At 56.9% G+C, this 15,640-nt stretch overlaps 1 protein-coding gene across 6 annotated transcripts in view; it reads right to left on the reverse strand.

The window, feature by feature from the left end:
- CCDC57 (coiled-coil domain containing 57) overlaps nt 1-15,640 on the reverse strand; it is a 95,651-nt gene that overhangs the window by 73,902 nt on the left and 6,109 nt on the right. For all 6 annotated transcript variants that reach the window (XM_044921522.1, XM_044921520.1, XM_044921524.1 and 3 more), the window contains exons 4-7: nt 9,076-9,177; nt 7,539-7,696; nt 7,346-7,420; nt 2,552-2,752 (exon numbers count right to left, since the gene is read on the reverse strand). In XM_044921522.1, the coding sequence (XP_044777457.1) occupies nt 2,552-2,752; nt 7,346-7,420; nt 7,539-7,696; nt 9,076-9,177 (536 nt within the window). The remainder of the gene's footprint in view (nt 1-2,551; nt 2,753-7,345; nt 7,421-7,538; nt 7,697-9,075; nt 9,178-15,640) is intronic.

Consider the following 15,640-nt stretch of genomic DNA (forward strand, 5'->3'; position numbering starts at 1 on the left):
GCTCTAAGAGGCAAAGGACATCAGCCAGCAGGGAACTCGTCACTGAGGCTTTTTCTGACTTTCCAGGTGGGAGAGTGGCTGGCAGCCCTGGAGGTCCCCTGCCCGGGCCTCAAGCAGCACCAGGGGGACGTTCTGCGTGGACCACCTGTTACGCTCCCCGACACTGCTCCTATGCACCCCGAGTGTGGCAGCCCCCCCCCAACGAAAGGAGAAGCCGCTACAACTCAGGGGCTGTATTTGTATGTCTTCTGTTTGCAACACACACCGACCAAGGGATCTGCCGACCGCACGGCTCTGCTTGTGCTCCCGAATGTGAGTCCAGCCCCTGCACTAGTTTGCTAAGACCGACCCAGCCCGATAAGGTCGGGGCTCTGGAGAGCGTGGGGATTCACCCTTACCGCGTCCCGGACCCCCGCAGTCAAGCACTCAGGCTTGTGCCGCTCACCATGGGGCCACGGGCCACGCATGGCTCCTGAGCACGTGGCTGGTCTGAATTGAGATGCACCTTCAAAATTTAGCACCCAAAAAATGCAAAATATCTCCATAATAATTTTTTTCAGGCAAAAATTATTAGTCTTTATACTGATTACTTGTTAACGATGCACCACCTGATTGGGTTCAACAGTCTCCCCTCTTTCTTTCTGCGCCGTAACTGTGGACGCTGGAAATTGGCGCCACCCGTGTGGCCGGCTGTGACCCCGTCGTAGTAGGTACGGTAGGCACAGGGCACGGTCGGGTTCTCGCAGAGCCTCTCGGGGCCATGGCCTCTCTACTGTGGCGTTCACGACCTCGTGCCCTCAGGAAAATCACCACAAATATGCCCAAAGAAATAGCTCAAAACACGGGCTGTTTTTGTTGCTGGTTTTCAAACAGCATATGTCTCAGCGTGAGAAGATACGGACTGTCCCGGGCACGGCGGCCCCGGGCAGCACCCGACCACGGCCCACGTGCCGGACCGCACGGAGGAGCGGGAAACACAGGGACAGACACATCGAAAGGCGGGTGCAGGTGGAAGGAGGCCGGCCCAGGGCCTCACGCAAGGAAGTTCTGTAGCTCCGGAAGCAGCTGTGAGAAGGGCCCACGCAGAGCCGCGCAGCCCGGCGGGAACACATCCGCCCGTCAGACTGTCACATCTGCTTCCGTAACTGCCGTTGCTTGTGCTGAACAGATCAAGCAAGACCATAGGTTCAATCTAAGGAAACCCTCCTGAGTGAGCACTAACTCCCTGGTTTGTACAGCTGTAAGGGCCATCCTCCCCTGATGGAAATACAATTTGGCAGAGCACCCTCTCTGGAACGGAGCCAGGCACGTTCCCCAAACATACAGGAAAAGCCAGCTGCTAAGTAAAGTAAACCCTAACCAATGACTGATTTAACTGTCTTTTTTTTTTTTTTTAATATTTTATTTATTTATTCATGAGAGACAGAGAGAGAGAGAGAGGCAGAGGGAGAAGCAGGCTCCCAAGGAGCAGGGAGCCCGATGCGGGACTCGATCCCAGGACCCTGGGATCATGACCTGAGCCGAAGGCAGACGCTTAACTGACTGAGCCACCCAGGCGTCCCTGATTTAACTGTCTTAATCAGACATTCTTAGTAAACACAGCTTCTCCAAGTATCACTTCGTCACTGGCAGCCAGGACTGGAGTCCAATGCCAAGTCCAGTTCCCAGTGGATGCCGCACACAGCGGGACAGAGTTAAATATAGGGGCGCCTGGGTGGCTCAGTCATTAAGCGTCTGCCTTCGGCCCAGGTCATGGTCCCAGGGTCCTGGGATCGAGCCCCGCGTCGGGCTCCCTGCTCAGCGAGAAGCCTGCTTCTCCCTCTGCCTCTGCCTGCTGCTCCCCCTGCTTTACTCTCATGCTCTCTGACAAGTAAGTAAATAAAATCTTAAAAAAAAAAAAGTTAAACATAGATTTACCATATGATCCAGCAATTCACCTTCTGGGTATATCCCCCTCCAAATTTTAAAGAGACCTGAATAGGTATCTGCACACCCATGTTCAGAGCAGCACTATTCACAACAGCCAAAAAGAGGAAACAACCCAAGTGTCCACTGACAGATGAATGGGTAAAGAAAATGAGGTCCACCCACGCCGTGGAGTATCACTCAGCCACGAGAAGGAAGGACATCCTGTCACCTGCTCCAACATGGTGGACCGAGGAGCCATTACGGGAAGGGGAGTAAGCCAGTCACAGAAGGACAGATACTGCAGGGTCCCCTCATATGAGGGTCCTAGAGTCGCCAACGTCATAGGGACGGAGCGTAGACGGTGGGTTCCAGGAGGTGGGGGAGGGGAACGGGAAGGGACATTTTGGTGGCGGTACACGGCAGCGAACTGTGCACTTGAAATGGTTAAGATGGTAAATTCTACATTACGTATGTTTTACCACAAATAACTGCATATTCATACACATACACACACACACACGGCAGAATTTGAAAAAGAAGGGGAAAAAGGGTTAAGAAAAAGGACCAGAGAGCCGTAGAGGTGCGCCCGCCCAGTGCCCGCCCTGCAGCAGGTGCGGTCAGTGGCCCTCCCGCCCACACTCACTTGTCCATGGCGGCGTCCTTCTCCTTCAGGGCATCGACCTGCCTCCACTCCGCCCTGCGGAGCTGCAGCTCCAGGGCCTCACAGCGGGCCTGCAGCCCCAGGGCCCTGGCCTCCAGCACCTGCAGCTGCTCCGCGTGGGCGCCCTTCACAGCCGCCAGCACCACATCCCTCTCCCTGGCCAGATGGTCGAGCTCCTCATGCCTGAAACACAGGCAGGTGTCACGCAGTGCCCAGGGCCCGGCTAGACCCCAGACCACACTCCCTCTCCCGTGCACAGCGGCTGCCACACTCGGGACCTCAGCCGCAGCGCATCCTGCCCAGCTACCTCTGTAGCGGCCGCTTGACCAGCAGCTCACGCTCCTCAGGTAAACACTGGCGAACAGTTCTTAGACGCCACATCCCCGGACGGCTTTGGAGCGCACGCTCCCCCAGAAGAAAGACCCCGGCGATGGGAGCTCTGGTAAAGCAGTCTTACCGCCACCCCCACCGGCTTTCGGCTCAGCAGCCGTCAGTCACCCGGAACGCTGAGGGCGACTGGGGACCGAGGGACGTCAGCGGCTCTTCTGTCTTTGCCGGAAATGCCAGACCTACCAGAATCTCCTCACCAGGACAGACGTCCGTCTGGACAGGACAGCGTGGGCTGGTGGGCGTCATGAAGACATCTGACTGGCAACGCTCAGGACTTTTTATGCTTTTATTCTATTTGGTTTCAATAAAAAGCTAAAAGCCCCGGGGGGCACCTGGGTGGCTCAGTCGTTGAGCATCTGCCTTCGGCTCAGGTCATAATCCCAGGGTCCTGGGATCGAGCCCCGCATCGGGCTCCCTGCTCCGCGGGAAGCCTGCTTCTCCCTCTCCCGCTCCCCCTGCTTGTGTTCCTGCTCTCACTCTGTCAAATAAAATCTTTAAAAAAATAAATATTTCTAGGGGCACCTGGGTGGCTCAGTCGTTGAGCATCTGCCTTCGGCTCAGGTCATGATCCCAGGGTCCTGGGATCGAGCCCCGCATCGGGCTCCCTGCTCCACGGGAAGCCTGCTTCTCCCTCTCCCACTCCCCCTGCTTGTGTTCCCTCTCTCGCTGTGTCTCTCTCTGTCAAATAAAATCTTTAAAAAGAAAAAAACTTAGAAGCCCTAAAAAATGTAATTTTACATGCTATTTTTTTATTATTTATTTTTTGAGAGAGAGAGAGAGAGAGAGAGTGGGGTGGGGGAGAGAGAGAATCTCAAGCAGGCTGCATGCCCAGCACAGAGCCCAACTTGGGGCTTGAACTCACGACTCTGAGATTATGACCTGAGCTAAAATCAAGAGTCGGACGCTTACCCGCCTGAGCCACCCAGGTGCCCCCTACATGGTTTCTTTTTTTTAAAAAAAAGATTTTATTTATTTATTTGACAGAGAGAGCGAGCATAAACAGGGGGAGCGGCAGAGGGAGAAGCAGACCCCCCGCAGAGCAGGCAGCCCGACGCAGGGCTCGGCCCCAGGACCCTGGGACGACGAGCTGAGCCGAAGGCAGACGCTTCACTGACTGAGCCACCCAGACGCCCCTCCAGCTGCATTTTCCACGTCACGTTAACGTACTTTTCATTCCAATTACAATGAAGCCTCATCCATCTTGCAACCTGTTCAATATTTTCGACCTTCTCTTAGCAAAAGAGGAACACGTGTGAGCGTCTGCACCCACCGGCATCCGGCAGCACAGCCTCTGTCTCATCAAACCAGGAAAGGTCTGGTCGAGACGGCTAGTGAAGGAGTCGAGTCACTCCCGAACCGCACTGCGTGATTGTTGGTCAGTGACTCTCAAAGGCAAACAGCGGACTCCGGGGTGGGAAGCCCGCCTTCTGTGCCGCCCGTGACGCCACAGAGTCCCACGGCGCCGTCCGAGGGGCAGCATCTGCGCTAGCGCCAAGCGCGGGAGCCCTCAACTGCCCTAAACTGTACCAGACCGCTCTAGGACACTTTACAGGTGTGCTCTGTAATTCTCAGGGTTTTGAGGTTACTCCTCCAGACACATACAGATTCACTTGGACTGAAAAACAAAGTAAGATGTTCTTGCAGGGCAACCCGACCAGCTAATGGTTTCACAGCAAGGTGGGTTCTGCTGCTTAGGTGGTCTGCTGAACGCTTTCCCTAACTGGAAACGAAATCTGCAAGCTTGAGGTTTTAGGGAGAAATGGTAAAGCTTGCAGCAAAATAAAGAGCATCTTACTGTATACATGTCATGCTGGTGAACGTGTACTCCGAGTCACAACCTTCCAGTTTCCCAGCCTCTCAGGACGAGGGTTTCCCAAGCTGCCGCTAAGTAGAAGGGCACCAGGTGTATGTAACGGTCCCGGAATAAGTCTTAGGAAAGCCTCTTATCCAAACTTCTGGAAACAGAGAACGTGAATGATCCTGCCGACTGAGCCAGGCACTACCAGCTCTTTGCTCCTATGGAGTGACCAGCAGACATACGACAGACGGTCATGCAGGGGCGAGGCCAGCAGGTGGCTCCTGGCTCGTAACTGGAAGGCGTTCAAAGCCTGGGGGATGCTGCCAGAAAGCCCACCCGGCTGTCTGCGGGCTGTGCGTGTGACGAGGTGGCCAGCCCCACAAAGGTGCTCACAAACTGATGCGGGGACCCCTTCCCCTCAGTCGGGGGGCATTCCTAAGGAGACTTACAGTTTACTTAATTATTGAATTTTATAGTATAGTATATTGTTTTGTAAAGTATGTGCAAATAATTACCAGAATACCTTCATGTAGAAACCTTTTAGAACACTTAGAGCCTTGTGGCCCCAGCAAATTTCATTGTTTTTAGTTTATATAAATATATGCATTATGTTAGAGAAGACTGATTTCAAATTTATGAATCATAAAAAATACGCTATACGGACACCTGGGTGGCTCAGCTGGTTGAGCGTCTGCCTTTGGCTCAGGTCATGATCCCAGGGTCCTGGGATCGAGCCCCACATCGGGCTCCCTGCTCATCGGGGGGCCTGCTTGAAACTTCCTCTCTCTCCCTCTGTGCCTCCTCCTCACATGTGCACGTTCACTCTCTGTCTAAAATAAATAAATCTTAAAAAAAAAAAGTGACCAGTTTTACTCTTTTTTTCTTAGAGATTTTAAAGTAATTTCTGCACCCAACATGGGGCTTAAACTCACAACCCCGAGACCCAGAGTCATGTGCTCCACCACCTGAGCCAGCCAGACACCCCTGAACGGTTTTACTTCTTAAAGCCAATATTTATAATATGCTAAAAATTATATTCATTTTCAACTATTTCAGTTTATGAATAAAAACACTTTGGGGGTACCTGGCCTGCGCTGTCAGTGAGTGTGCGGCTCTTGACCTTGGGGTCGTGAGTCCAAGCCCCACGCGGGATGTAAAGATTACTTAAATAAACAAACTTTAAAAAAAAAAAAGGCTCTAGCTCTGGACACGAAGAGGAACACTGTTTTTTCCCAAAGGCTGGCCGCCACAGCACATCCCAGCAGCACCACGGGCCTGCGTGGGTCCAAGCCGGACCACGTCCTGCTGTGTCGTGGCCCCACATGCCCCCAGAAGCACGCACACAACGCCCGCCCTTGTCCCACGCGCCAGCCTAGCCGAGGGGTACACGGGCCGATAGTCTCCCCCTGTGCAGTGGCCTGGAAGGCAGCTCCCAGTTCCGTCTGACTGCAGGTGCAAAGGCAGCAGACGGACAGGCTGTAAAGCTCTTCTCCTCAGAGCGCACAAACATCATGGCCAGAAAACACAGAAATGCCCCAGACGGCCCATGCTCCACCAGCCTTGCCCACTCCCGTGACAGAGCATCCTCACAACCACCACACGCGTGCTTCACCCATAGCCACCCTGGTGCTTTCCAGAAAAGGAAGAGGGTGACAGGTGGAACGGTGGACGGTGCCCGCCTCGTGCTCTCCGGGGCCCACGTCACCCCAGGCCCGGGCTGCTCCCAAGGGCACGTGCTCCCCCACACCTGCCCTCCCCCAGAAGCTTGCCTTGTGCCTCTCTGAGCCTTCCTCATCCTGTGGGCCTCACAGGTCTCAGCCTGGGCGGGCCACCATGGGCTTTCTCAGAGTCCCCGTGCCACCTACGGGCTGGGCATCCTGACACCTGGCAGTGCGGGGCACGCAGCCCACAGTGAGGGATGAGGTGAGCATTTCGGCAGGAAGAAGGGGGCTCTTGAGAATCTAGAGAATGTATAACCAGGAGAGCAGGATTATTTTGCCAAAATAACGTAGAAATGAAAGGTGACCATATCACCAAAGTAACATTTGTTGCTGCAGTCTAAAATTAATGAACTGGTTAATAAAACTTCTTTTTTGAGACAGAGAGCTCGTGCATGTGCTCAAGCTGGGGGAGGGGCAGAGGGCGTCCCACGCAGGCTCCATGCCCAGCGCCAGCCCGACATGGGGCTCGATCTCACGACCCCAAGATCTTGACCTGAGCCAAAATCAAGAATCAGATGCTTAACCAACTGAGCCACCCAGGTGCTCCCTAGTTCATAAAACTCTTAAGTTTAGAAGTTTTAAAACATCAGGGCACCTGGCTGGCTCAGTCAGTGGAACACGTGACTCTTGATCTTGGGGTTCTCACTTTAAGCCCTACGTTGGGTGTAGAGATTACTTAAAAATAAAACCTAAAAAAAAAAAAGTTTTAAAACACTAAAAAGCCTAACTACCACTGAGAAAATCCTGGACAGAGCATGGAAGCCGACCCAAGGCAGTGAATTCAAAGGCCGGATGGCCCTTGGGTTGGTGGGAGCCCCTGCCTGGACCTAACCCCACGCGGCCAGGCTGGGAGCCAGGAACACTCACTTCCTCCTGAACACCTCCTCTTCCTTCTTCCTGGAGAGCTGCACACAGTTTAGTTTGCCCTCTAAGTCCTTTATCCTGAAAGGGAGGAAGTATTAGCGGGGAGAGCAGACGAGGACCCACAGCCAGGCCGGCCCCCAGCAAGCCAGGACAGGCGGAAGCCCCCAGCCCAGAGGAGGCAGGCGCAGCTGCGCACCGGGCGTCCTTGGCGGCGGCCAGGTCCCTGAGCTCCTGGCCACTGTGCTGCAGCTTTTCCTCAAGCCCCGCGTTGGCGGCCTCGGCGCTCCGCAGCGACTCCGCGGCCTGTGCGGCCGCGTCCTTCAGAGCCACGAGCTCCTTGTTCAGCAGTTTTACCTTCAAGAGACAAAGAATTCAAAATGAGGCTGGAACTGGAACCGAGCAGACAGAAAACAACTCAAGAAGCAGCGCATCAGTGAGGGTGTCCTCACGCACCCCCCAGTGAACATGCCGGGGCCCCACGACCTCTGAGGGCACGCCGCACCCCACAACGGGGCCCACGCGTGGCGAGCCCAAAAGACCGTCCCGGTTCCTATGTGAAGATTGCTGATACTGGACTCACACAAGCAGGTGGAGCATGCAAGAGCATGGCTCCATTTTAGAACAACCTTTCTGGGCCTTCCGTGACTGCGACTGCGGGCCACGATAATGGCTGCAGCACCCGCCTCAGGCCACGGGGCGTGCATGCTGCCGCCCTCCGAGGGAGGTGTTCCCGGGTTTGTAACGGCCAGGCACGGCAGATGGAGGTGGGGCAGGGCCCACCCCACTGTGGAGCTCAGGGCACGTCCAGGAGCCCTCTCCCCGCCAGCTCTCAGAAGTCCCCAAGGCCTCCTGAAGTCACTGCAGGGCAGCCTGGGCCTGGCTGGCGGGGGGCAGGGCTCCTGCAGGAGTGCGGTCAGGGGGCCAGACAGGGCCTAAGAGGGTGCGGAGAACCGGTGTCCCTGCCAGGAGGTGCGGCTGGGCTGGGAGTTGCCTGGTCTGCATGCCAGCCACAGAGAACTGCCAGGGTTCCTGGGGGCCCTGGCTGCCGAGTGCTGCCCTTGGACTGTGGCACTGTGGGAAGGCTGGAGGCCTGCGGGAGGGGCCCACCCTGACCGCTAGGGTGGGGTTGCTCTTACTGACACCAGCTGCATGCCCACACAAGTGTAACCTATCAGGTGGCAAGGCCAGACCAGGTGCCCTCTCCTGCTTCCTCCTCCCCTGCACGCCCTCCCGCCTCCTCAAGGCTGGCCCGTCTCCATGCTAAAGGTCAGGTGTGCACGCTGCTCGTGTGTGCCCGGCAGCCGGTGGACTGGTGCACCAGGGAACCCACGCTCACTGCAGCCGGGTGCACAAGGTGCACGCAGGCCCTGACCACCTGCCTGGCCTCTGCTGTAAATGGGGGACGAGCAGCACCTCCCTGGGGGCCCATCCCCAGTGCTCACAGAGGACACAGGCCAGTGACAGGCTGTCTCGACCAGGGTCGGGTGGCCGTTTATCCTGGGGGGGCACCCTTCCCCAAGGTCGGGGCACCAGCCCTCCTCTGTCCCTCGTGAGACGGGCCACGTGGCAGGCACCGTGGCGGGCGCTCCCCAGGCATGTCACCCCTGGCCCCTGTACAGCGAGGGAGGCCTCTGTGTGGACCCCGCCGTCCCGCCCAGAGGTGGCCTCACGGCTCAGGAGCGGCACCTGACCTCTGAGGAGGGAACAGTCACCGCCCGAAGGCCATCCCCCACCTTGAGCTCATGAGTCAAGACCACGTTGCTCATGCTGTCCGCCTGCAGGCGGAACCCGTGCTCCCTCTTCTGCATTTCAGACTCAAATTCCAGCAGCAGCTCCTGAAACAGAAAGGGCCGGCGGTGAGAGGAGGCTGCCGTGCCCCAGCAGAGCCCCCGCCACAACGAAGCACCAGGTGAGCGGGCGAGCAGGCCCGAAGCCGCAGGACACAGAGGCCCCTGGTGGTGGAGGTGCCCCACCAGGCGTCAGAGGGCCTCCACGGATTGCCCAGGGGGCCACCAGTTCTTGCCAGACGCCACAGAGCTGCCGGGCCTGTCCACTGGGCACACACAGACAAGGAGCTGCTGGGGACTCGGGACAGAGGCCCCTGGGCCTGCTCACCCCGCCCCTGCGAGGGGTAGCACTGCCAACAGCTTTCTGGCTGCTTCCGGCTGGGTCTGCACACTGCTCCCCGCCGGCTCCTCGCCAGGACCCCATCCCACACCTGCCAGTACGCTGACCCCGGCTCTGCAAGCAGACAGTCTTCTGAGCTTCACCCCCAGGCTGAATCTAAAAACCCGACACGTTATTATGACAAGAGCAGTACTCACCACGCAACCACCAGTGAAGGTGACCGCAGCTCACAACTGACAGCCCACTGTTTCTCCTGGAGTTTGGGTTCCCCTCCGACCTCCCCCGACCTCTCTCTCCTCGGTCGTCCCACCCCCTCCCTTCCTTCGTGGTGTCCCCTTGCGCAGCGTGACCCTCTCTCCTGGGGTGTGGCCCCTCCAGAGGCCGCGGCCTCCACACTCTGGCCTGGCTTCTCCCTGGACTGTGGCACAGCTGTCTCTCCGGCTGCTCTTCACACTTCCCTGTGCGTTCCTCGGCGCTCCTGCGCCTCCTCCTGTCTGTGGTTTCCTCCTCCTGGGAAGCGCCTCTGCCGTGCCCCATGCCCCACGCGGCCTCACCGGGGGATTGGAAGCCCAGCTCTGGCCTGGCCCAGGCCCACCGGCTCCTGCGGAGCACTCGGGGAGAATGGGGCCGCCAGCTGGGCCCTGTAGCTGGGGCTACCCAATCCTGGGGACGCCAGGGAGTCTGCTCAGCTCAGGCCCCCATCTCTTGGTTCCCACTGTTCTGAACTCAGAAGGGAATGGAGGCAGCTGAGGGCTGAGCCCTTGGCCACTGGCCAGGCTGCAGAGCATAATCCAGTAACTTCCAGGAGACTCCGGCTGAGCCCGGCATCTGCAGGCGTCCCCCCTCCACCTGTGTGCAGACCCGAGGGCCCTGCGCTCACACCTCACAGCCGGTCTGTCGTGCTGAGCTCCAGCTGAGCAGCGGGGCAGGCTCCGTACCCATTCTCCCCTTCTCTGAAACATCTCGCGCTATTGCTCAGGCCTCCGCCGTTCTTTTGTTCTGAAGCCCCTGCCCCGAGAAGCAACTGGTCCATTTCCTCAATAGTCTGCCCCTTCCTGTTTCCCACTGCATGTTTCTGGAATGTGATTGCTGGATTGAACATTCCAATTTATCCTCCACGTCTCTTAAGTTTTTTCCTAGATTTTCTTTATTTACATTCTGAATTTATTTCTTTAAATATACTTTTAATTGTCAAAATTCTTTGTTTTGTGAATGGCCCTTCCTCCTAGCATCCTGTTCTTGGGTTATGGATGCAAAACACATCTCTGGTAGCACTAATCACAGGAAGGCCCCACAATGCACCCCAAGAGCCTGAAAACTAAGACCTGACATGAGGCGAGGCTGGCCCTGTCCCCACCCTGCTCCAGACAGGCTCAAGTTCTCACCTGTGGAGACGGCAGGGGGGTCACAGGATCACCAGCTCACCTGCGGACGGCCAGACCGGCACAGACAACCAGAGGCCTGTGTGGGCACATCTGCTGCCTCACCCCGGAAGAGGGCACACAGTGATGGGCTGCAGGATCACTGACCCAGGCAGGAATCATCGTTCTATCAGGGCCATTCTCCCTGTTACTCTTGGCTTCTTTCCCATGCTGCTGGCAATTCTCAAATGTCTCATAATCCTGCCTTAGTTGGATGCTCCTATTCAGGAATGCGGCAATAAAAAGCTCACTGGAACGTCACCAAAATTAAATCACCTGCTAGTCATAGGATACTGTTGAGGAAAGGAAAAGGCGGGGCCCCGGACGGAAGAAGATCATTGTAACACACGTACCTGAGGACTTGTTTCTGGAGTACATAAGGAACTCTACATATCAATAACATGAAGACAAATAATCCACCTTGGAAGAAGAGCAAAAAAAGTGAACCGACACTTCACAAAAAACATATCTTAACGGCCAATGAACACATGAAAAAATGCTTACATGCTGACCATCAGGAACAAGCTAATTAAAACCACAACGAGACAGACACCACGACCCACCCTATAAACAGCTGAAATGGGAAAGACCGACGACACTCAGTGCTGACAAGGATGTGGAGCAGCGTCTGGGAACGCAGTTTGACGGTTTCTTACCAAATTAAACGTGCCCCAGCGCACAACCCAGAAACTATGCTCCCAAGTTATTTACCCAAATGAATAGAGGCCTGCCAAAACGTTCACGGCAACTTTGTTCGAAATGGCATTGAACTGGAAACGACCCAAATGTCTGACACATGTATCTGTGGGCGAGCGGCGAGCCGAGCGGCGCGAGCACAGGGTGCGCTCCGTCCGCGGGCGAGCGGGGAGCCGAGCGGCGCGAGCGCCCGGTGCGCTACCCGCCAGCAAGAGAGGGAGCAGCACCGAGCACAGCACGACGTCGCCCGTCAAGGCGCAAGCAGACTGCTGGGGCGGGGGTGGCACCCACGGACTGCAAGGGGCGCGCTGGGACTCACCCGCTGCCTTGCTTCTGCTCGCAGGGGTAATTCAATTTGTTAAACAGAACCGTGCTGAGCTTCTGCCTGGGAAGGAGCTCCTGCCTGCCTGGTACCCCGGGTGCACACGCTGGGGTCACTGCCCCTTACACAGCCCCCCAACTGACGCCAGGCCAGCCGCCTGCCCGCGAGCTGCTGCTTTTCCAGCTGAGGCCCTTCCGTCCCCTTCACCGCTGTCAGTCCCTTCGTGTCCTGTCTCCTGTGGTCTCAAAGAAGAGACAGACCTCCATGGTTGATCTGCCACGTGGGCTGAGGTGTGGACGTGCTTGTTCCTCAGACGCGGCTCACACGTGAAAAACCCACAGGCAGAAATTACGCAGGGGGAAGGGGTGTGCAGAGTGCGACCGAGATGCAGAATCCTGACTTTGTCTCCCCCGCCCTAAAATCTCAGTGACCCGACCCAGCCCTGGTGCCTAGAGCAGAGCGGAGGTGACGTGGGGCAGGTGAAGCCCGTCCCCACAAAGGACCTGGCGAGGGCAGGCCCTCAGCATAGCGCGTGGACAACACGGCACAGCACGCAAGACCGCAAGCGGCTGATGAAGTAACGGGGCTCGACAGTCTGAGGGGAGGCTGAGCCCAGCCCGACTGCCGGCGAGGATGCGGCCACATCTGCCACGTCCCTGATCTGCCCTCTCGGGAGGGAGGCGGGAGCCACACACCTGCCAGGTGACAAATCTCTGAAGGTCTAGTGGGAGCCTCAGAGACACTCACAGAAGCACAACTGAAAGCATATGCCTTACTTTTTTTTATCCTTTGAAAAGCAAAACGAAGTATAAGGAGTCACATGAATACCGCTTACTGGGACCGGAATATGAGAATCTTTTTTTATATTTTATTTAATTAATTTATTTATTTGAGAGAGCGAGCGTGTGCACAAGCAGGGGGAGTGGGAGAGGGAGAAGCAGGCTTCCCGCGGAGCAGGGAGCCCGATGCGGGGCTCGATCCCAGGACCCCGGGATCATGACCTGAGCCGACGCCCCACCAACTGAGCCGCCCAGGCGCCCCTGGAACATGAGAATCATTGAGATTTTTTCTCCTAACATATGACAAAACTACGAAGCATTTGGTTTCTGCTCAAAGTTCTGCAGGCTGTGGGGGCTGGGCCGTCACGCAGACGGAGCAGGGCCAGCAGGGGAGCGCTGACCTGAGTGAAAAGTCCAGCCTAGGAACAAGGAGCGCTTCGTCCCGATTCACAGCTCACGTCCACTGCCACCACCCTCCTCTCTGGCTGCAGGGCACCCACTCTCCTGCTGGGCCCCCCACGGGCCCTCACCTCCCATCCTCCCGCTGAAGGCTCCGCTCAGGCCCCTCTGTCTACACCTGCCCTTTGGCGATGCCCCAGACTCCCAGCCCTGTACTCTGACCTCCAGCGTGCCAGGAGCCACCTCCCACACAGCCTGATAGCACTGTGCTGTACCCAGGGCTGCTGCCTGTGAGCCCCACGTGGCTGCCTGCCCCTCAGCCCCCCTGGACCCTGAACGCCTGCCCCGGGAGCTCTAAGCATGCCACCGTTCCCTCCACGCCCCTGACCACCTGCAGGCTTCTGCTCATGACTCCCCTTCCCGACCACCCTGCCTTATGGTGTCGTGCAGGGGACACCCTTGGGGGGCTCCACTAGAGACCGTGCTGTTCAGTGTCCATCGTGACCCACGGAGGCCCAGCTCGCTCCCAGAGCAGCTCCCAGGTCCAGGTGCTCACACCCTAACTCCAGGGCCTGGGAGGACGCCCAGCACATGGTCCACATTCAAAAAATACGTGTTAAATGAATGAAGAAATCAATTAATCATTCCATTTCTACTTCAGTGGCTTCTAATCCTGTGTTGCTAACCAACACAGAAGAAAGCTTCCCTTAACCCCACAGCCTACAACTTGCAGGTACAGTAAGACTCAAACAGACCAACTCTGTTCCCATCACCTTATATTTCACTTTTCAAGAGAAAAATCACTATCACCGTTGAATCAATTCTACTTCTGACAAGTCAATAACGGACACAAGATCTTCAGAAACAAGAGACAGGAAACCAGCCCCAAGGAGACCACGAAGCCGGTGAGCACACAGGAGCCTAGTTCAGTCACTGAAAGAATAAGATGTGGGCAGCAGAGTATGGTTCAAGCAAAGGCACGCTGCACCCTGAGAACCGGCACGGCTCACACTGTTCCAGAACCACACTGGCCAGGTGCCACCCACGTTTCCAGCAGCCGCCTTGGGTAGACCAGCAAAGCTGGGGAGTTTAAACATCAAGTTTCCTTCTTTCCAGAGGCAGGGCTCCTACAAAGACCAACGTCCCCCACGGCTGTGAGGGGCCCCCGAAGACGCAGAAGCTCGAGCCGGAACCAGCCCGAGTCACAGTAGAGGCTGAGTGTGGACAGCCTGGGAAGCCCTGCAGAGGCCTGGCCCGGCCACCACAATACCCCAGGGGTCACTGCTGCCTCCGAGTGTCACCGAGACCCTGCCTGCCCAGGGCCCTCTGATGCTCCTGCAGGAGCGTCCCTGGTGCTACCTGAGGAAACCTCATCACTACCCAGTAGGTCACAGCGGGTCTTGTCCTCACCCTGCTGCTCAGGCCCTGGCTTAGTGCCCTACCAACCTGAGCTGTTTCCAAAAGGCCAACCTGCCCGTAACGGACAAAGTTCACCAGTCCTGGAAAGCTCCAGCAGTCCCCTGCAGATTTCAAGAGCTCTAAGGGTGCTCTGACGGCAGCATCGCAGAGAATGAATGTGGAGCATCCAGAGGGGAAGGAGAGGGCTGTCAGCGGGGCCTCGGCCTCCTCCTCTGTGGTCGGAGGACAGTCGTGTCCCCTGGTGCCTTTCCACCCGGACTGGCACAATGCCTCTCGGGAGACACTGTCCTGTCTCAGGGGCCGGCACAGCACCTCAGGACAGCAGGCCGGGCAGTCAGGCCCCCGCCCACCAGCAGGACAGGTCTGTCCGTAACTGCTGCCCCAGCACCTGGATCAGAGCCGCTGTGGCCAGTCACACCACCCACATCTACCCCGCGGCACGGTCACCAAGAAGCTGGGAACAAGCCCAGGGTTCAGTGGCTGCGAGAGCAGGCAGAAAGGGGACACAATACAGGCTGACTTGGATCCAGCTCTTTGTCCCAAATCACGAACAGGAGTCTACAACTAAGGTGTGAAGGGTAGGGAAGGGGTTCGGGGCAGGCCCCCCAGAATGTGCCGTCTTGGCACAAAGACTGTCTTGAGCTGAAGGCACTTGAGACCTGCAGCCTCAAGAGAAACTCTTGTCCCTGTCTTACCACACACAACCGTCTAAATTGCGCGTCTTTCCCAGACCAAGGGTCATTAGCACAGATAAATTTTACCTCAGCGACCGATCTGTGTGGTAGGGCAAACACCTTTCTTTCCAAACACCTTATACACACACACACACACGCGTCTTTTTAAATAACGTCTATGTCCAGCGTGGGGCTCGAACTCATGACCCCGAGATCACGAGTCACACGCTCTACCGACGGAGCCGGCTGGGCGCCCCTGGCAGGACAAACATCTTACCGAACACCGGCTCTTCTCACTGCCCCGCGAGGTGCATCCCTTCCCTCTGAAGTCCCAGACCCCCAGCCCCTTCTCCTTAGTTCAGAAGGGCATACAGACCTCATTCTGCCTGACTCTGGGATTTCCATGTCTATGTGTGAGGTGGCACAGGTGGGTTAGCCTTGCAGCCCCCAGGCCTTTGAAG

The sequence above is a fragment of the Neomonachus schauinslandi genome, chromosome 15, assembly GCF_002201575.2.
Source record: "Neomonachus schauinslandi chromosome 15, ASM220157v2, whole genome shotgun sequence".
Lineage (NCBI taxonomy): Eukaryota > Metazoa > Chordata > Mammalia > Carnivora > Phocidae > Neomonachus > Neomonachus schauinslandi.